Source organism: Thermomyces lanuginosus (genome assembly GCF_041956635.1).
Source record: "Thermomyces lanuginosus strain ATCC 200065 unplaced genomic scaffold VTN49scaffold_19, whole genome shotgun sequence".
Lineage (NCBI taxonomy): Eukaryota > Fungi > Ascomycota > Eurotiomycetes > Eurotiales > Trichocomaceae > Thermomyces > Thermomyces lanuginosus.
Genome location: NW_027192353.1, coordinates 442274 through 462028, shown reverse-complemented (window position 1 = coordinate 462028; position 19755 = coordinate 442274). Strand labels below are relative to the sequence as shown.

Here is a 19755-nt window from a genome sequence, read left to right as displayed (position 1 = left end):
GGGGAGTTGACGATCAAATTCCTCGTCGTCCAACTGGCCAGAGACGAGTTTTCCCACCACCTCGCAGGCGATGGGATGCGCGGTGCACGGAAACGTGGTTCTGAATGATGGTCGTGGCCTGACCCTTCCCATGGAGGGATCAGCAACCATGACTGAATTGCACGGGCGGGTGGTCTCCGTCGGCGCGTTCATAGGTTACCGGACCGGGATAATATGGAGGAGGGTCCTATCGTAGACGATCCTGCCCCGCCCAGTGGCGAGGAAGGTTCTTTAAGCTATCAATGCTAGTCTATCGTGCAGATGGGCAATGTTCTAGAGCTAGAGCCGTTGTCGCAGAATTCAAATGGTTGCAGCAACCATCGTAAAAATCATGATGGACGAATTCAAAGAAGCTTCAACAAAGTCAATTGTCTCCGGGAATTAAAGGATTAAGGACAATAAGAATCAAAGCTTCGACCAAGTCCATTTTTATCGCACGGGGTGGCACCATCCGTGCAGGTCTTATCTAATCCCCCCCCAAGCTTTCCCTCTTCCCTGGTTCTTGCAATCTCTGCAAGACAAACCCTGCCGGATCGGTTGGCATTGAGCATCTGCTTTTTGTTCGTCTGCTTTCATTGACGGCGAGGCGGCTGCGAGGGTCTTTTTCACTAGATCAGTTGTTCGTTTCTGGATTACGGCTGGTTCCTGACGAATCTTGATCGGAAGGAACGGGCGCTTGTTCTGCTTCTTTGTTTCCGCGGCCGCCCGTTCATTCCACGGCCGTTTCCTGCTTCTCCGCCCAGTTTGCGCATGCAGACGGGTCTGAAATAATCCTTCCCGGCGTTAGTTCGCTGATTTTTCGTTCCCAGCGGGGTGGTTCCAAGGCGACATCGCCTCTCCGCATATAAAACCACCCGCCAGTGCTGCTTCTGGCGTGATCAGCCCATCCCTTCTCATCCAATTCTTTCTCGTCTCTAATTCACTGTATCAACCCTCTTCTTGCCCACCGTATTTGGTGCTTTCTTGTCGTTGGTAATTCCTCTCGCCTGCCATTGACAACGGGACCACCGGGACTAACGGGAGCCTATCAAGACCTACGGTCGAAACGTCTGCCGAGTTCCCGGAGACACTCGGCCTCAGCATCTGGATTGCAATCTGCATCAGGCAGCTGTTGATTGTATCTCGTCGGTAATTGGAATCACAATGCCCTACACATCGCCAGGACGGCGCTCGCAGTCAGTCCAAGGGATCCACCTCGATGGACCGGCAGAATCCGACTCGGCTGGCTCCGAGGTCTCATCAACTACGGGTCAGCCGTCATCCCCGCGGGATTACTCATCCATGTCGTATGCCCGCCGCCATCGGCGGAGCCCATCGGTGACCCAGACCGTGGCACTTCCCATCGAGGAAAGTGCCGCGTACGGGATCATGGTGCATGGGGAAGACCCCCCCTCCCCGTTGACCAACGACGTGCACACAATGCGCCGGTCGCCATCCTCCAGCGAGTCGGACACGGAGGCCGGTCTCACGGATTCATCGAATGCCTCGCCCGACGATTCGGAACGGGAGGAATCTGATCCGCCTCCCCGGCGGTCGCCATTGCTGCGCAAGAAGTCTGGAGAGCTGGTGCGCCCAGCGTTGCGCAGGCCCTTTAGCGCCCCGGGAACTCCCACTCTTCCAAAGTTCGTACATTTCAGTACCCAACTGGCACAAATCAAGCACTTTCTCCAGGTGGACATGCCTTTGGCCGTCAGCGCTGACACCTCCCCAGTGGAGGAATGGCTTGACAACGCGGACTTTCCCTTTGACGAGGAACATGAGCAACCCGAATTTGACTGGGAAATGCGTCTTACGAACTTTCCAAAAGACCCAGCATCCCGCCCGCGAGGAGCCGTCGTGCTGGAGCGGATGTATCTTTCTGCAGATCAGCAGAATTTGATTGGTGTAGTCGCCGTTGCGAACCTCGCCTACCAAAAGCACGTGGCGGCGCGATTCACTTTCGATCATTGGAAAACTGTCTCTGAAGTCTCAGCCGAGTACAACGAGGACGCCAGCAAGAAGTTCCCATACGATGGTTATGATCGGTTCAATTTCGCTATCAACCTGTCCGACCGGGCCAATCTGGAATCCAAGAAACTCTTCATCTGTGTCCGGTACAATGTCCGCGGCGAGGAGTATTGGGACAACAATTCCATGATGAATTACGAGGTCGTGTTCGCTCGAAAGGAAAAAGCGGACATTCCAGAAAAAAGTGAGGATCGTCACCCGTCGGCCAGCCTCCTTCCGCACGCCCATCCGGAGCCGCCCCCTTCGAACAAAGCCCGGCCGGTGCCACCGCCGTCGGACGGCTTCTCCTTCAATCCGGGTCGGTCTCACACGGCGCTTGACACAGACGAGTCGGTATTTGAACTGAACAAAGCTGACTCTCGGGATCCGGAAGCCGAACCATTCAAACCTCGAGAGAAACAAGCACGCCAGGGATTTGGCACTCGCTATGACTTCCACCTGTCCCTGTCTGCCGCGATGCAGAGCCGCGACACGACTCAGGATAGGACCACGCTGGTCACCAGGGCAAAGGCCGACGGTCAGTCTGGGTCTCACGGCGTCAGCCAGTCGGAGGGTTCCTCTCCGGTTCTCGACGCTAAAGACTCGTTTTTCAACCCTTCAACGATTGTTTCGACCAAGCACGACCTCGGGTCTCCAGTCTATAAGGAGTTGGTGGATAAATATTGCTTTGTGAGTGCCTAGCCCCTGAAAGCAAACATGGGTAGCCTTCAACTGACTAATGTCGCAGTATGGCTCCGCGAAAACCCCTAGCAAAAATAACAAGAAGCTCGTCGTTGATACCGCCCCACCTTCTCGCACTCTTGCTCATGCGCACGATGGCACCCAATCTCCTGCACGCAGCCCGGCTTCACCGCCGTCATCTGGTAGCTTGGGGTCTTATGCCAACTCCCCAATCTGCGCGTTTCCCTATAATCAGCCTCTTCAACATAGTCTGCTGTCGGAGACTCATTCCCCGACCGTGATTCATTGATAATGTTCGCCTGATCTGATCGCCTATACTGTGTCGACTGAAATCGCCCCCGTTTCGGTTCTCGACGCGTGGCCCACCGCTCGAAGCCAAGTCCATGGGTATCACTTTGCTTATGCGGAGCGCAAAGGAGGTTCCCTCTAAGATCGATTATAATGTGCTTCTCCTACCGCCCAATCTGTGCGCAACCATCTTGCTTTCGATTTCCTCGTCCCACTAGGGAGATACCGTTTCCACATGCGCTCGGCTCATCCCCTCTAATGATTATTTTTTCCGGTCGAATTTTTGTTGTTGTCATCATTGGCGTTTGGCAGTGATCACATATGCAGCGTTAATCTTGCATATCGCAGACGGCATCCGTGTGTTCCAGAGTGTTTTTTGCGTGATTCTTGTTCCGGTGTTCTGAGGAGGCCAAATTGTTCCTGTCGGTGTTTTTTTTGCGAAGGCATATTTGGAGTTGGGAAAAAGATTGCCGTGTATGTTATTCTTATGCCGTGTCCGTGCCGGTTCCATGGGCAGAGACGTCCGACGGTTCCGCACTGACATTCTTAATGACACAATGATTCCATGAAAATGTAAATCATCCTCCTTTCTAGCATGTTCAACAAGTAATGTCAGTGTCAGCAGCAGCCTGTGGAAGTGAAAGAGTCGTGGAGAAACGTCAAAGACAAGTCAACATTAGTTGGGCCGTCAAGCGAGTTGTTAAGGAGTCATGTCTGTCTGCCCTCTTCTGTCTGGTGGTGAGGGACTTTTAGGGCTGCCAAGAACCGACCCGCAAAGAATCACGTGACCACAATCCGCCCTAGTCTGGACGCAATTGTCCGCGCAGCAAATCGACCACCCCAAAACAGGCCGAAACACGGTCGCAAAAGCAGCCCTTCTTAACTGTGTTTTTTGCTGCTTCTCCCCCACCAATCAGCATTCAACGTCTTATATTCTTCATTTCTCTGTCCGAAATCTCTGACTAAGCGTCTCCCTTTGCCCGCCTAGCTCCACCTATTTAAGGAGGGCCCTCTTCCTTGTATTCTCCTTTTTGTTCTCTTTTTCCTTCCCCCGTTTGACCTTTCAACTCCTGATCGACGCGTCAACCCTAGAACACGGTCACGCTCCGTTCTCATCGAAAGCAACACCATTCATCATGACTGGACGTAGGTACCCCATTTTATCTCTCCGTTATAATATTCTTTGCCATCTAGCCCTTTGGATCCTCTTGTTGGTCCTGTTGTTCCCTCTTTGCTGGTTCAGGCGCGAGGTCGCGCATGCGACTCTTCGTTCCGTGTTTGCTTACATAATCACCCATCACCACCCCAACCCTACGCGTCCTTTGATGCAGCCAATTGTCAATGGCAGTCACTGACATTGAGATTATAGGCGGTAAAGGTGGAAAGGGCCTTGGCAAGGGTGGTGCCAAGCGCCACCGCAAGATCTTGCGTGATAACATCCAGGGTATCACCAAGCCCGCCATCCGTCGTCTTGCCCGTCGTGGTGGTGTCAAGCGTATCTCTGCAAGTACGTGTTTCTTCCTTTCCCGTCGCCCTCGATAGCAGCTGACTTCTTTCTAGTGATCTACGAGGAGACTCGTGCTGTCCTCAAGTCCTTCCTTGAGTCCGTCATCCGTGACGCCGTCACCTACACCGAACACGGCAAGCGTAAGACTGTCAACTCGCTCGACGTTGTCTACGCCCTCAAGCGCCAGGGCCGTACCCTGTACGGTTTCGGTGGCTAAACGTGCCTCGGCCCGCCCGTGTCCGAAGCGCGTCTACACGGGGATTTCGTCAGAGATATCACGTCTTTGGCGTGCTGTCCGCGGTCTGCTTCGGCTAATAGAGGATGGATTAACAATTACGGGTTGACGGTTTGCTTTGTGTTTGGTCTCGTGTTTGTTTTTTTTTTTTTTTTCGGATTGGGATTTATCTGCGAACGGATCCAGGGGTTATCGGTTGGTGGTACATGGTGTTGTATTCTCTACCAGATCTGAATCGAAGCCTGGCTGCTTTTCTACTTAGTGTCGTGCCTTTGATAGGTCTCGGGAATGCTGCGGAGTGATTGATAGGACTCAAGTCAGCCGTATCACCAACTGTTACTTGACGGGAAGTCTAGTTGGCTGGGCTTTGCCTAGGATTCCTTGAGATGGGCGTGACCGTGCCGCCTGTGGCAAATGGCCACCTGAGTTGCTCATCTTTCTCGACCGCCTAGCATTTAAATTGAGCTTCGAACCGTGCCATGGGCTGAATTTGCCATTTGATGATCAATACTGACTAGTATTTCTTCCAAGAGCAATCGTCACAAGACCACCAGGGCTATCAAGCACCAGCAGGGTTGTTGAGACAGTACATACCGTAAATGTGGTCAAATGAATAGCTGACACACTGCACAGCGCAGCCCATAGATGCTAGCCCAGTTCCATGCAACTGTTGCTTTTCAGCTGTGAAATATGTAATGCATATCGGCAGCTCCGGGCGTTTACTGTATAGATGCTGCCGATGTCTTAACTCCAATTGACAGCTCCGTTCCTTTTTGGCGGGCCATGACCCATCCACGTATTTCTCAAGATAGAAACACACTTTACCGTATTAGGTATGGAGCATAGAATATGGTAATTTATTTGATAATTTCCGTGTTGAGCATAGACTCTGCTCAGCCAGATCACCTTTGCTTGGCACGGCTTGCCGACAACGCTCGACCATGAAAAAGGCTGACAGGTTTCCATGCCTCGTAATACATAAATTCCTCTTGTACAACGAGTAGATTCACTCAGAGATCATCGGTCGAAGTCAGGAATACATGTGATGAATCAAAGAACGAGTTCCGGATACTCCCGTCAGCGGAACTTTTCCTGAAGAATTCAGGTATTAGTCTGATCAAACACCTAAGATGGGCAGCAACGGCTCGGAATCTGGGTTGAGGGAGTTGGAAAAAGAGCTGACCTGCTCGGTACATGGGCCCTGTCTTTCTTGGATGCACCGAGGCCGGAATCTGCTGACAGATAGCCGCTGGAGTTTGGAATAGATCTGTACCGAACTTCTCTACCAGCCCCTCACGTTACTCGACTGCCTGCATACGTTTTGCGGCTCATGTTTGAAGGAATGGTTCAAATGGCAGGCTACTCGCTCACGTTCACACTCGTCGTCATCACCGTACACATGTCCGGCCTGCCGAGCGTCGGTGCGGGAGACCCGGCCGAATGCCACTGTGACAACGCTGCTGGATATGTTCCTTAAGGCAAATCCAGATCGGGACAGGACGGAAGAAGAGAAGGCAGAGATTGCAAAAAAGTATCGCCCAGGGGATCCTGTTTTGGTGCATGAGTCGGCGGTCGAGAGCGAGGATGAATCCGACGACGAAGAAGAGAGGCTGCTGGAGGCGGTGCGGGAAATGAGCCTTCGGGATGTCGGAGTAGTCCGGGAGGGTTCTAGTCGGTCGCGGAGTGCTCATAATCGAGCTCGTGCGGATGCCGAGCGTCGAATGCGCAGGCGGATACAGCAAAGTTCGGTTCGTGATGCGGCACGGAGCGGAGAGACGGTTGGACGAGGTGATCCGGCAAGGCGGATCGAGCACCAATCAAGTTTGCGGTCTTTGTTGAGTGCGTCAGATGTCGAGACGACGACGCAGGAGGAGATTGTACGGATGATTATGGACGAGGGCTTGCTGGATGACATTGACTTGGGCAGTCTGGATCAGGCCCAGGAAGAGGAGCTCAGCGATCGTCTTGTGCAAATTTTCCTTAGTCGACACCCATCTAGGTCGTACTTGCGCCGTCAGAGCAGTGAACGGAGCCAACGGCGAACAGAGCACACACAACATCGCCGAGTGCGATCGCATTCGCATGTCCCGTCGCCTTCTGGCAGTTCGTCGACGGCGGAAGCGGAGAGTTCCAGACATCCAGCGGCGTCAAGACCGCATCTTTTGGATGTTCCACCCTCTCCCAGACATCAGAGACGAGCTTCTGATGAAGAAAATCGACGACGACGAACGTCACCGACTCCGGTCGCTCAGGCTTCAACATCGGAAACAGCTCTGGAGACAACAGCCAGACGGTCTGTTGAGATGGCTCACCGGCGCCCCCGGGACTCGCCTACCAGATCTAGAGCCACACCCTCGTCGTCATCGGCATCGGCGATCCGGCGGGCGACGGAAGCTCACGGTCGCATTTCAGATACCTGGCAGAATGCTGGTCGGGAGCGTGAAGAGACTCCTGCGCGACAAACCGTCTCTTCGACCACAGATAGCTCTGTCCCTTCTACACCCGTGGAACGTTCAAGGAATACCGAATCTGCTCCGCCTTCACCTCGCCATCCTCCTGCAGCGGTGAGAAGTGAAGCCCGCCGACACCATGCGCGGCGCCACTCCGCTTATTATGTAGAGCCTTCTATTTCATGCAACCGCTGTGGGAAAACAGATATTCAGTATGAATTACATCAGCGCTGTTCGCGGTGTCGAGATGGACATTATTATCTCTGTCTACGTTGTTACCGGACAGGGAAAGGATGTCTGCACTGGTTTGGATTTGGAACTCAAGCTATGCTCAACTTTGAACAAAAGACCAGGTCATCGTCTACATCTACGGAACCGCCGCACGTATTGAGCTCTCAGCGCTATCGACGCCCTCCAGAAGGCGCCTCCAAGGGTGTAGTCGATGGGAAGCACATCACCACGGACAACCCAGCTGGAAGACTTGAGCAGGGCACTTTTTGTGATATCTGCCACAACATTTCCAATGACTGTCGATGGCAGTGTGATATTTGCAACGACGGCGAGTGGGGATACTGCCAACGATGCGTCAACCAAGGACGCTGCTGTACTCATCCACTGGTGTCTGTTCGGCAAGTGAACCCTGCCGGGCTTGATGCGACGAACACTCCAAATACGCAGTTCGTTCCGTTCAGCACCAGCTGCGACATATGTCGGAGTGCGATCCCGCCCGCAGCGACGCGCTTTCACTGCCCACAATGCAATGACGGGGACTACGATGTCTGCACGAACTGCTACCTGAAACTGGTTGCGTCGGGCAAGATTTCCAAGGAGAACGGCCACAACGGCTGGCGGCGGTGTTTGCGCGGGCACCGCATGATCGTCGTCGGATTCGAGGACTATGGCGACTATAAGCGCCGTGTAATCGTCCGCGACCTTGTCGGCGGTCACACGTTTCGAGATGACCTCCTTACTCGATCCAACAGTGGCGGCCTTTCGCCCGAGCACGGCACTGTCGGCGACTGGAGCTGGACAGAAGGATCCACCAGACGGCGTAAAGCCTCACGGATCCGAAACGCTGTCGCCGCTACTACTACTCCTTCTGCTGCTACCTCTTCCGGTGGTGTCTCGTACTCATCCCCATCGTTGGCGAGTGGGAGTCCCGTCGTCTCGTCGGATGATGTGCACGTGGGGCTGGCGTCGCCGGCGTCTTCTTCCACGTCTGCGTCTGCCGCGAGAAGAGCGCACTTTCCGCCGGACGGAGGAGTGGGGCTCGTCCTTCAGGCGCTCTGGTCGTATTACCCGGAGGAGGATGTGGACGACGAACTGGGATTCCCGCGTGGCGCGGAGATTACTGAAGCTGAGAATATCAACGATGAGTGGTACTGGGGATACTATGCGGGGTCCACGGGCCTGTTTCCGGGGGCGTACTGCAGAGTTATAAGGGAGGTTGTTTAACCTGCTTGAAAGGGATTTATGCAAGAGAATAATATCCAGTATCAATATGGGGTATCCAATTCAGACTGGCAGGTGAAACAAACAATGGTAATAACACACGAAAAAAAAGGAGAATGAGTGCAATCGAATACAACGTGCAGAACGGAGGAAAAACGATTTGCACGATTACGCGAGTAACGCCACCAACAACTCCCGGAAATCCCCGCTGGTCTCCCCCCGAACACGAGTCACCAGATCCTGACCGAAATGATGCTTGTATGCGCGCTTGACCTGGTCCTTGTGCGCCGGGTTCCAATGCAGCCGCACGATGCGGGAGACAAGTTTCGAATCGCGCGTCCCGGCACCCTTCATGCAATCTTCGAGCAGGAGAGCGTCGCGTCGCGCCGGATCAACCGCCGTACGCAGCATGTGCAGCAGCGCGTCCTTCATATGGCCGGAGAACTCGCGCTCAATGTGCTTCTCCAGGTCGAGGTTGTAACGTCGATGGAACCCCTCGTTGATCGCGCGCAGCTCCGCGTCGGAGCTCTGTGCGAAGATGGCGCAGACTTCGCCAGCGTTGTTGACCAGCCGGCCCTCGGTGGCGTCGTAGATGGCCTTCACCTCCGATTCAATCGTCTGCTGGTTAATGGGTGTTGCTTCCTCGTGGCGGGTTGCTGTGAGGACCTTGGAGAAGAGCTCCTTGGTCTTGGCCGATAGGTCGTCCTCTACATCCCGTTCCAGGGCACGCTGGTAGCGCTGATTGTATGCCGTCTTGATGGCGTTGAGGTCGGCGTTGCTGCGCCCCAGCAGCGCGTCGTTGAGCGCCCATTCTTTGGTCCCGATGCCCTTGACCGCGTCGCGCACCAGCTTCACGTCTTGCTGTAACGGCCCGCTGACGATGGCCAGCAGACCATCCTCAAGGCTTCCGCTCGTCTCCGACTTGATGTCCTGGTAGAGATCCCGCCGGTGGAGGCTCGAGTACGTCTCGCGGATCGCAGCGATCTGCAGGGGGTCTTTGTTGGCAAGGATTCTAATCAATGCCGCCTTGTCTGAACCAAAGCCCTTCATGGCCTTGCGTAGCCCTTCCGCATCGGCCCGGTAATCTTCCGGGGCTCTCTGGCCCGGGATGTAGCCCGGTGACGGCGGTGCTGGGGGAACCTGTGGAGCTGCGAATGGTGCTCCGTAGCCTTGTTGCGGGTAGTATCCCGGCTGAGGAGGCGGCGCGCCGTAGCCTGGGTATGGGCCTGGTGGAGGAGCGCCGTATGCGCCCGGCGGAGGGTAGCCATATCCTTGCGGTGGAGGCGGCTGGTATCCATATGGTGCTTGCGGAGCCGGAGCGCCTGGCGGAGGTGCTCCGTATGGAGCGCCGTAGCCGTATCCTGGTTGCTGCGGAGGTTGGCCCGGTGGAGGAGCGCCCCAGCCGGGTTGCTGCTGGGGCGGGTAGGGCTGTTGACCCTGAGGTGGATAGCCCTGGCCCTGCTGGGGCGGCGCATATGCTGGGTCTGAGAAGGTGTCAGCATCAGACGAACCCTGGCAATCAAACCATCGCGGAATGGGACATACTTGAAGGCGGAGGATTCGACGACATGTTGATCGGAATGTCAGGAATTAGCAATTATTTGATACCGTAGTACCTAGTACTGATTAAGGAGAGAATAAGCAGGATTTCTGAAGACAATTGACAAGATTACGAACTGCCCATGAGTCCAGGGATGCTCTTATATGCTTTTATAATACACTGACCCAGATACCCGTACTGCTATGGGAGGAAACCCCACTGCCCAAGGCGTCATCACAGCGGGGGGGCAGATAGGTAATCGTGGCTGATGAACTTTTAGGGTTTGGCATTCAGGTCTTGGCGAAAAGGAGTTTGCCCAATTGAGAGGGAGAATGGAGGTTGGGTGAGCCTCGCACCGCCACTTCCCGGACTGCTGGGCCTCGGTTCCGCCAGCTGGTCCTCGGATTCGCGAGTCCGCCATGGTTGGGTTCGGATGAAGGTCCCTTGATTCATTTCATTCAACAACCAGCAGCATCTAGCATTACAATGAACTTCCATCCATGCTCGTCGACACATTAGGTAAATACATCCAGTGTCATAAGGTCCTTACATAATCAACGCCAAATTCAAAGCCATGCCAGCAAATTCATCGTCCCTTCTTGCTCTCAGACTGCGCCTCCGCCGCGACAAAAACTTTCTTGACCTCCTTCGCCGCCTCGATCAGAATCCAGCCAGGAACAATCACCCACAGGATGTTGAAGAACACGAGATACAACCACAGATACACGGGGTGGCTAGTGTCAAGGTTGGCATTGCCGCTAAACCACTCCGGCGCAAAAGTCATCCATCCGCCGTAGATCTCGGCCGTCGCGAGCACCGTCATCACGAACCAAAGCTTTCCCCGAGACGCGCCGCGAGCTCGCGCATCGTTCGTGGTGTTCGCGACGCGGTAGACCAGGTAGCACACATACAGCGCTGCGGGCCCCGCGAGGAACACCGTCAGAGTCTCCAGGGACACAATTCCAATGTCCGCGCCGCCCCAGCGGCGGTCCGCCTTGGCGTACTCCTGCCACAGCCGCGCACTCGGCCCGCTACCGTACTTGGGGCCGTACAAGCGATCCGAGCGGCCGAGGAAGTACGGCTCGCGCAAGATTCCCGCGGGGACGGTGATGTAGCTGGTAAAACACTCGTATAGCCACGCAGCTTCGATGAAGAGATGGGTCAATGCGTCGTAGGCATGCCAGTAGAAGAGAACGCGATGGCGCAATTGGTTGGCAGGGATCAAGTAGCTGCCAAGTCCGAATGCGATGGGCATAAAGGACAAGGCGAATGCGATGGAGAGGATTGTGGGGAGGTCGAGCGTGAAAGCTTCCGGCTCCAGCATGTTTGTTGTTGGATTGTTGTACGGCGTTCTCGATAGATACTAACAGAGTTGTTTTGGAAAGGATTGTGGAAGAAATAACGCGAGTTTCTGGGCCAGGGGAAATGGCTTTGCTGGAGCTTCGACTCTGACGCGACTAAAATCGATTCAGTAAAGCGAGTCTAGTGGGTTATGCGGAGTTAGTGCCGCCTACCGTCGATCCTTCAGCTGAGGCTCTACCTCGCGCCCCCCTCACGATTTCGACAGTTCATCATAGATAACTAGTGCATATACTAGTGGTTTGTGGGCATTCTTGCGCAGCACAGAGCATGATTTGATCCAATTGAATTGGTATTGTTCATTCATTATCTGGTCATCGGTGTTACATGATTTTATGCCCATCCAAGAACAACTACATACAGGAGTATCCCATCCTCCTCGGTCGCATCGACGCAGTTCGTCCGAATCCTTTGGTGTCGCATCCAATCGCGGAATGCGTACGGAGTAGTTGTCCAAGTGAAATGGACGCGGGAGCCTCTATCGTTGTCATGTAGCGATCGTAGGCTTCCAGCCTTGTCGCCGAACCGATCGGGCGTCAGAAGTCAGAATGGCACCGGCAAGATGCCCGCGTTCTAGACAAAATTATGTCGAACAGTTCCCGAATGTCGCGAACCCATCGTTACTTGTCGTTGCTCCGCAACCTCTCGAGGCCCTCTCGGACCGCTTCTCGAATACTGAAGTCGTTAAAGAGCCAAGAGTTGGCATGCCGACCGTAGTGATTAAGCGTCCCATTGTATCGCTTGTAGTCGTTGTTGCTCTTGGGAGAAGACGGGGAGAATGGTTCGTTGCCAGAATTGAACGACCGCGGCGACGATGGCGATTTGGGCCAAGTTGGAGCCATGGTGTATGCGGACTGGGACTTGAACGACGATGAGGGTTGAGTATGCCGACGTGTGTGCTTCTTGTCCGGCTGTGTGCTGGTTTCCGCCGGGGAGGATTGTGAGCGTGGTCGGGATGGTGATGGGAGTCGGAGTATCTGATACAAGGATAACTTGTTTGATTTGGAGGCGGAACTCTTCTCGATGGATGTGTTGGAGTTATGTGTCTGAGGCTCGATGGGTTGTTCTGTCATCTCTCATTCGAGATTTCCTCTCTCAATTGTTCGACGGATTGAAAGCATGGGACTGAAGTTGGATGCAAGACGAGTATTTATGTCAATTGATGATGTAACTAGGCTTGCTACTGGGTCTATAGATGTCTATCGGGCGCTATGTTGAATCTGCGAGTTGGTCATGCGTCTTTGCCCGAGAGACGTTCATACGAATCATCGTGGATGTTTCTTAACAAACAATCGCTGTGATTCGACAATTGCGCGGGCTCATGCTGAGTCAGTCCCGAAAGATTACGCAAACTGGGGTATCGGTGTGGGGACGGTTCCTGGGCGTGGAGCCGGTAATTCGGAATTCGGCTGGTATTAGGGTTTTTGAGTTTCGGCAAGGTAGGTATAGGATCTTCTTTACGGCTGAAGAAGGTGAAAGCTGAGTTTCCAGTCATATCTACCGGCTGTTGATGATCGTCGTGCCTTTGGTTTGTTTGCAAACTCAACCCGTGGATCGTCTCTGTCGAGCATGGTAGCGGCTTGAAAAGCTCCGAATTCATTTTGTGGTGACGGTATGTCTTGTGCAAATAGAGAAAAGAAGAAGATGGCACTCTTCGAAAGTCAGTCAAGCCTAGAAATCGATAACAGCTAGGCAGATGTCTGAGTTGTCATGTCGCCCACGTCAAAATGCAGGGCGAGAATGCTGCCAATTGGTCCGCTTTACAGCAGACAGCAGACCTGGGCCTGATAGTGAAGAATGTTCATGGCCAATGTTTTCAGAGTCTGGAATGTTGAAGCCATTGGAATACAATCTACGTACACCGACAGCTAGCTAGGCTTCCTAATAAGGAAAAGCAGCCTAGTAAGCTCATCCATCATCCTAGTGAGATTGGAGTGACATTTTATAGAGCCACAAACAGATCATGCGCTCACACAATGAATTCAACAGCGAAGAGAATCATGGCCAAAGTTCAGCCCCTGCATTTAGCCCCAAATGACACTGCTGACACCGTTCCAGTTGTCCGCGCTACCTTCTGGCGGAAGTTGAATGCGACCAACGAGATCACCAAGGGCTCCAGTCTCGGGGTCCCGCGTTACGATGGCAACATGGGCACTGAATTGATTGCCGATCGCAACGTAACGACCATCGGGGCTAATCTCGAATGTGCGCGGAATAGAGCCGTAAGATGGGTAGCGATTGAGCTTGGTCTCAAGGTCGCCATCCTCTCCGCCGGCTTCGACGGGCACGTGAAAGATGGAATCGGAGCCGTCAAAAGCCTGATCGGAACGGAGGGAAAAGTACAGGTGGCGGTTATCAACTGTGCGAATCTCCGCGGGGGTGGTCTTGCCCGGTTCACTGCCTGGGATAGCAGTTTCACCAGTGTGGTTCCAAGTAGGGCAAGAGGCAGGATCGGAGTACGTTATGTCAAATCTTGACAGCGTACTGGATAGTTCGTTAGCCACGTACAGCGTCGAGCTATCGCCTGTGCCCGTGATGAAGGCAGCGTGCCGGGGACCGCTGCCTGGGTTCGAGCGAACGCCATCGCACTCCGTCAGCTGGCCTGTTTCTTGATTAACGGAGAAGATGCGGATCAGGTCCGCTGCCAGGTCAGGAACCCAGATGAAGGACCCAGTTACGGGATCCGCATATGCCGCATGTGCTCTGGAGTCACCCTCGGCCGCTCCAAAAAGGAAACTTTGAAGAGCGTCTTGCGATTCCTGGAGTGGGAGAGAATAAGCTTGGAGCGAACCGGCGCCACTTGCTGCGGAGTCAGCATCCTGGGTAATGCTATTCAAGAACAAAGAACAATTCGATATGGGGAGGAACTTACTAGCTGGCAACAGCAATGAAATTCTTGTTATTGCCATACAGTGAGCTGTGAACAGGTCCCGCTAGAGTTTTGACTTGCGCTTGCTTCGCCAACGTGCCATCGTCCGCAACAGAATACGAAATTAGACTGCCGTTAGTTCCGGCGGAAAGGCTTCCAGACTCGTCCACGCAGTAGAGAGTTTTGCTGTCGCGATCGAGGGTGAGCCAGCTTGGAGCTGAGCCACAGTCTTCCTGCGTGTTCTTGACTTCAATTTTTCCCGTTTCGGGCTCGAACTCTAGGGTGTAGAGCTGGCCATTGTAGTGGCTTGCATAGAGGGTGACGGCCTGGGTGAGGGCGGGAAACCCTACAAGAAGCGACGAGAGAAGAGGCTTCATCTTGTGCTGCTGCTTTCCTCTGTGTCTTCACGCTTTTCACGCAATTCACTCGGACAAGTAAGGACAGCAATTCCAGCACCTCTAGACGTGGGCTCAAGAGCTGATTTATAACATCGAGTGTTGCGTCATGCTATCCACCTCTTTCAATCAGCCCCAAATCTAATTCGTTAACCACGGATATCCCTTGCAATCTGTCAACCTGGGTTTTTGCCCTCAGTTGGGGTCCCGGATATTTTTGCTCTTGTCCAGGAATGCCAGGGGTTCATGGTACTATGGGAACTAAGTCTCCACCGTTTCGTCCCGTTTGTTTGGATGAACACAAAGTGTCCGTTAGCTTGTTTCAACGGCCCCGTAAATGTTACTTCGCTAACACTACTATGTCATCCATCTCACAAGTATTGTGCATCCTAGAGAACGTTGTCCTCGGTTGTCGATACGGTAGCATTCATCCCACGAATCTATCCCCACACTAAGTCGCTTTATGCTGGAAATGCGAATTACTGCATCTTTTTTCAATCCGTCATCCGTATCGCGCAACGCCCAGAGCTGATTACACCGTTTTGGTTTTGACTGAAATGGCTCACGTTGGAGAACAAAATCAGGCTCCGATGGACTCTGGAAGCCTGGATGGAAACTTCGTGAAGACCGGCTAATATCAATTGTCTACGATAGCCAAGCCAACAAAAGAGAAGTTCATCATGTTAGTACTCAACTCAGTATTTGGTTGAGAAGTGTACGGAGTGGCAAGTCAACGTCAAAGGAACTTGAAGAGCGGTTCATTGCTTGTCCTCAATATGATCAGTTGGTGATCCCACTGTAGCATTCTTTCGCTTATGTCTGAAGTATGATTAGCAATGATAACTGACAGGTAGCATACTCCGTACTAGTTTGACAAATTCACTGGCATCATCAGCACGTAACCATGTAGTTTTGGCGATTGTTATTTGGACTCGGACCTTGTGGGAGATCTTGCGGCTAGGCTAAAATGTTCCGATGAATTCTGGGGAAGATAATAACTTAGATTTCTGTGGAGCTGGGCCAACCGCAATGGAATGGTTGGATTTTCCTTCATCGCATAGGATCATTTAGGATGCCAAGATAACGTTAAGATCACAGCAAACCGGCCAATCATTCCACGGTTTGATGGCATAAGGGACACACACCTCAGGTTGCCAGAATGTGCTAGTACTGTGAAGTCCGAAGTCACAGCATGACGCTGGGTAGACTGCCCGAGCCTATACCACAAACCTACAAAGAGCATTGGAGCAACGAGGTGGAGAGGAAATCCGCGAGGTTATATAAAGTATACAGATCGAATAATAATAATATAATGATGATAATATAAATTCATGGGCCCCTGACACCCGTGGCCGTGGTATGGGCTCGGCTACAAGATCGACTACCTACGGGGAGCGGCCGTGGGTTGAGCCCTGCACTAAATCACGCGTCCTTCCCGAAGCCTGCGTTGCTCGCCGGCTGCAGAACTCTGAGCAAGCCGGTCTGGGTGTGCCTTGCAGCGACAAGACTTTAGTACTAAGATGGTGCCTGCTGCTCCTGCTTGTTCCTCTCTTCCAGCTCTTGAGCAAGTCTGGACTCTTCCGATAATCCCCAATCGAGCCACCATTCGGTGATCTTGCGGCTTCATCCTTGGTTGTGCGAGGCCAAGACTTCAATCCTGTCGTTATGCTTGAGCTCTTCGAATTAAAGCCGGTGGCTGTGGGCCAACACGTGGCTGGCCATTTCGCATCAGTAGCCGTATGAACAGGTTGCTGATGCAATCCTTGGGGCCGTTCGCCTGGGGCTTCTAACGTGTGGGAATCCCGCGAGGGCAATCTTTCCCGACAGCAGATGTATGAGTCCTGATCAAGTAAAGGCAATAGTCATAAATATTAAACATTAGCCTAAATACACAGACAGCTTCGTGACGAGCATGATGGATCTATCTTCCGTGTGCAAAACCAGAAACGAACCAAAGCGCCTTTCTAACCGACCATGCAAAGTGCTGAACCCCAGTACCATCTGAAACATAACGTCTATTCCTCTTCCAACGTCCAGAGACCTGCACTTGGTTCCTTCCACGCCCTCGGCTGCTCTGAATGACATCTCCGGTGTCTCTTCACGGGCCGGTGACTCCCATTTGTCGTCACCTGCGACGGCAGATCTGGCGAACTCAGGGAACATGACTCATGATAAAACAGGTTGGATGCCTTGTTTCTTCCCTCCCAGAAGATTCGTCGCAGTATCGCTGAAGGCACGGCTTCCGCCTCGGCGATCGACGAAACGACTGTCGTGGAGTCGTCGCGATCATGGAGCGAGTCCCGTCGTCGGCGACGATGTGGACGAAGCTGGTACCGGCTCCTGTGTTCTTTGCGTCGATCTGATGGTACGATACCTGCGGATAACAGAGCATCATCCTCGTCGCTGATGACGATAGCGGGGATTTCACTCGTAAGTGTTGATGACGAAGTTATGGGGTATGATTTTCGGTGGCTACCGAACGTGTTTGACTCCGACTCTTCGGCTTTGCGCTTGTTGGAACTGTGTATAGCGTTGAAAGGCCACGAATGTCGGCGCGACCGCATCATTTTCGGTCAGTATACGTTGCAAGTAAACGAAAAATAAAAGCTACTACGGGCTACCGTAGCGACCATTTATCAGTATTTTGCAGCTTAGTAGTAGTAGTTGAAGTAGTTGCTGACGAATATTCCAGAGCGAAATATTGTTTGTACAGAGCACGATCAAGCCCGTCTTGTTTCATTTCAGGCCCCATGATTCCATAAATGAATGCCGTGGCAAAGACCCTACCTATATTCCAATTCCAAGAATGTCAACATTTAGTTCGTCGTGACCTCATCGTCCACGTGCCGCCTGGTCTAGTGGTACGGGCACGGGCCGCGGGGTATGCCCGAATGACCCTGGTATCATCATGCGGAATTGTTCTCGTACATCGGCCCCCGATGCGGCTGAGGGGTTTGCTGCGGTTCGTCGTGACTGCAGGCTGGATTTATTTTCCATTTGTAATCGAATCGAATTATTGGGCACAAGCCAAAAAATAAGGCTGCAAAAACAGGGATTCTCACGAACTCTGAACTTGCATGCGACCGGTCATTTTTATGCATTGTTCGGACTTTTATGGATACTAAGTGTGCAATAATTTACGGATATACCATGCTGCCAGTTACTCTCCGGTAGTTGATAGCACTGTATGGATTTGCTAGGACTTGACTCGATTTTGGATCACATCCGCTGTTTGTTAGGGCTAGGTAGCGGCCAACGTTATCGAAACGAATATATGGATCGCCTGCCTAGAGTAATTTGCCTGCATTAACTGCGCGCAATTCGAGCCATTAGTTGCCTCAATTCTACGTCAGTAACAAAAATAATGTCCATGCTCGCAAGTAATCATGGTGACAGTGATCGAGATTCGATTTCATATGTTCGAACTTTCCGTTTGCTAAGTTCTTTTTCATGTGCGAAGTATCTCTTGTAACTCCAACTTCCATCAATGTGTCTCCGGAGCTCCCTTTTGTTCCCACTGGTTTATTCTATCAATCGTTAATCGACCGCTGAGATGTGGAATAAGTTCACGAAGGGCCTGGGCATGCTGATGTGCTGGTTACTAGGTTAGCGAGCCGAGAAAGACGTTTTTCGACTTAGAGAACTCACACCCAGTTTGTTGCACAGGAGCCGTGTCAGTAACGGCCACGTGCCAGGTCAGGATATTGCTTCCAGGTGCCAGCATGTCGGCAGCATTCAAGTACATAACCTGAAACCGTAATTCGTATGCCCCGTTTCGCAAAATCGACAAGTCATCGAAAAACGAGACGCCGTTGGCTGCATCCGCATCTCGACTGAGAATTTGTTGTGTTGTTGTTCCTTGTAGTTCTGGTACGCGTCGCCCGGACGCTTTGTCATGAAGCCAAACAAACACTGATGGATTTCGAGCACAGATGAACGGTGGCCCCTGAGTGGTGACCCTGACAGCGATCCCCATCGTGGGCTTGTGCCCTTTACGGAGCTCCGTCGGTGGCGGATTACAGAATTGAATTGTCCAAGTCTGAGAGGCACTGGATATTGTCATAGCGGAGATGACTTTTTTTCGTCGATCTCCGCTAATCAACTCTGCTAGGTGTGAGACTGATGTCGAGAGATCAGGTTAAAGGGGACGAGCAAAGAAAGCGGGACCCGATGCCGGCGGAGAGATCCGAAAAGATTTATAGTCTATTCAAGATCTTCTGCAAGATCTACTGCAGAAGATAACCTAGACAGACTCATCGTAATAACGATCCGGTATTAAGTGCGCAGCATTTTTTCCTTTCTTTTTCTCTCCTGTTATCCATCAATGTCGAGGCATCGGGATAACCAAGGAATCGCGAATGTAGGATTTTCAACCGGAAACAACGCCGAAATTGCCTTCACCGTAGCAGTCATAGCTGGCTCGGATGGCTGCGGACGGATCATGTTTCAATACCGAGGGGATGGTCCTTGGGAATGCAGGCGATAAGGCATTAATCATTGCAAGCTAGCTGCGGCCTGGAACGCGAAAGCATGATATCTTCACGCGATATTGCCTGCAGGTTACTAGTAAGTAAATACTTAAAGCGAGTTTTCGGGAAATTGGGCAGTCAACGACAGCTGAAGTCGAGGAGGTTGCAATTAGTCCTCGGCGAACCCGACCTGTTGAAGTACATAGTAAATAGGTACCTAATCTGCAAGGTGAATCGTTAGTAGGCCGTCTAGCACCGAGTGAAGTAGTTATTGGTTCCATCATAGGCTGATAGCACTATGTTTGACGAGATGCAATTACCAAGTATTTCCCATTGAGCATATTGCTCGTGTTTACGATGGAAATTCTCCGTAAAGTGTAACAAATCGAGCCAGCGACACGTACCGTTGGGATGGTGGAAATCAAGTCCAAGAATTTCAAATTCTTGCAATTTTATTCTTGCGT

General features: G+C 52.5%; 12 protein-coding genes across 12 annotated transcripts; 4 read left to right on the top strand and 8 right to left on the bottom strand.

Moving 5' to 3' along the window:
- Positions 1-748: 748 nt before the first annotated feature.
- VTN49DRAFT_776 (uncharacterized protein) lies at positions 749-1122 on the bottom strand (the record flags this gene model as incomplete). The annotated part of the gene is made up of 2 exons (XM_069416064.1): positions 749-953; positions 1058-1122. 2 exons carry the CDS (start codon positions 1120-1122, stop codon positions 749-751), a joined length of 270 nt encoding a protein of 89 aa, XP_069271136.1.
- A 60-nt stretch (positions 1123-1182) lies between these two features.
- Positions 1183-3016, top strand: VTN49DRAFT_775 (uncharacterized protein; the record flags this gene model as incomplete). The annotated part of the gene is made up of 2 exons (XM_069416053.1): positions 1183-2715; positions 2774-3016. 2 exons carry the CDS (start codon positions 1183-1185, stop codon positions 3014-3016), a joined length of 1776 nt encoding a protein of 591 aa, XP_069271135.1.
- A 294-nt stretch (positions 3017-3310) lies between these two features.
- On the bottom strand, positions 3311-3559 carry VTN49DRAFT_774 (uncharacterized protein; the record flags this gene model as incomplete). The annotated part of the gene is made up of 1 exon (XM_069416042.1): positions 3311-3559. One exon carries the CDS (start codon positions 3557-3559, stop codon positions 3311-3313), a length of 249 nt encoding a protein of 82 aa, XP_069271134.1.
- Positions 3560-4151: 592 nt separating this feature from the next.
- Positions 4152-4739, top strand: VTN49DRAFT_773 (uncharacterized protein; the record flags this gene model as incomplete). The annotated part of the gene is made up of 3 exons (XM_069416031.1): positions 4152-4161; positions 4385-4522; positions 4576-4739. The coding sequence occupies 3 exons, from the start codon at positions 4152-4154 to the stop codon at positions 4737-4739; spliced, it is 312 nt and encodes a 103-aa protein (XP_069271133.1).
- Positions 4740-5887: 1148 nt separating this feature from the next.
- Positions 5888-8662, top strand: VTN49DRAFT_772 (uncharacterized protein; the record flags this gene model as incomplete). The annotated part of the gene is made up of 2 exons (XM_069416020.1): positions 5888-5947; positions 6023-8662. 2 exons carry the CDS (start codon positions 5888-5890, stop codon positions 8660-8662), a joined length of 2700 nt encoding a protein of 899 aa, XP_069271132.1.
- A 165-nt stretch (positions 8663-8827) lies between these two features.
- VTN49DRAFT_771 (uncharacterized protein) lies at positions 8828-10229 on the bottom strand (the record flags this gene model as incomplete). Its single annotated transcript, XM_069416009.1, has 2 exons — positions 8828-10143; positions 10205-10229. The coding sequence occupies 2 exons, from the start codon at positions 10227-10229 to the stop codon at positions 8828-8830; spliced, it is 1341 nt and encodes a 446-aa protein (XP_069271131.1).
- Positions 10230-10785: 556 nt separating this feature from the next.
- VTN49DRAFT_770 (uncharacterized protein) lies at positions 10786-11523 on the bottom strand (the record flags this gene model as incomplete). The annotated part of the gene is made up of 1 exon (XM_069415998.1): positions 10786-11523. The coding sequence occupies one exon, from the start codon at positions 11521-11523 to the stop codon at positions 10786-10788; it is 738 nt and encodes a 245-aa protein (XP_069271130.1).
- Positions 11524-12178: 655 nt separating this feature from the next.
- Positions 12179-12631, bottom strand: VTN49DRAFT_769 (uncharacterized protein; the record flags this gene model as incomplete). The annotated part of the gene is made up of 1 exon (XM_069415986.1): positions 12179-12631. One exon carries the CDS (start codon positions 12629-12631, stop codon positions 12179-12181), a length of 453 nt encoding a protein of 150 aa, XP_069271129.1.
- Positions 12632-13582: 951 nt separating this feature from the next.
- VTN49DRAFT_768 (uncharacterized protein) lies at positions 13583-14804 on the bottom strand (the record flags this gene model as incomplete). The annotated part of the gene is made up of 2 exons (XM_069415975.1): positions 13583-14357; positions 14431-14804. The coding sequence occupies 2 exons, from the start codon at positions 14802-14804 to the stop codon at positions 13583-13585; spliced, it is 1149 nt and encodes a 382-aa protein (XP_069271128.1).
- Positions 14805-16181: 1377 nt separating this feature from the next.
- VTN49DRAFT_767 (uncharacterized protein) lies at positions 16182-16409 on the top strand (the record flags this gene model as incomplete). The annotated part of the gene is made up of 1 exon (XM_069415964.1): positions 16182-16409. One exon carries the CDS (start codon positions 16182-16184, stop codon positions 16407-16409), a length of 228 nt encoding a protein of 75 aa, XP_069271127.1.
- Positions 16410-16837: 428 nt separating this feature from the next.
- VTN49DRAFT_766 (uncharacterized protein) lies at positions 16838-17389 on the bottom strand (the record flags this gene model as incomplete). Its single annotated transcript, XM_069415953.1, has 1 exon — positions 16838-17389. The coding sequence occupies one exon, from the start codon at positions 17387-17389 to the stop codon at positions 16838-16840; it is 552 nt and encodes a 183-aa protein (XP_069271126.1).
- A 917-nt stretch (positions 17390-18306) lies between these two features.
- Positions 18307-18885, bottom strand: VTN49DRAFT_765 (uncharacterized protein; the record flags this gene model as incomplete). Its single annotated transcript, XM_069415942.1, has 2 exons — positions 18307-18416; positions 18471-18885. 2 exons carry the CDS (start codon positions 18883-18885, stop codon positions 18307-18309), a joined length of 525 nt encoding a protein of 174 aa, XP_069271125.1.
- Positions 18886-19755: the final 870 nt, after the last annotated feature.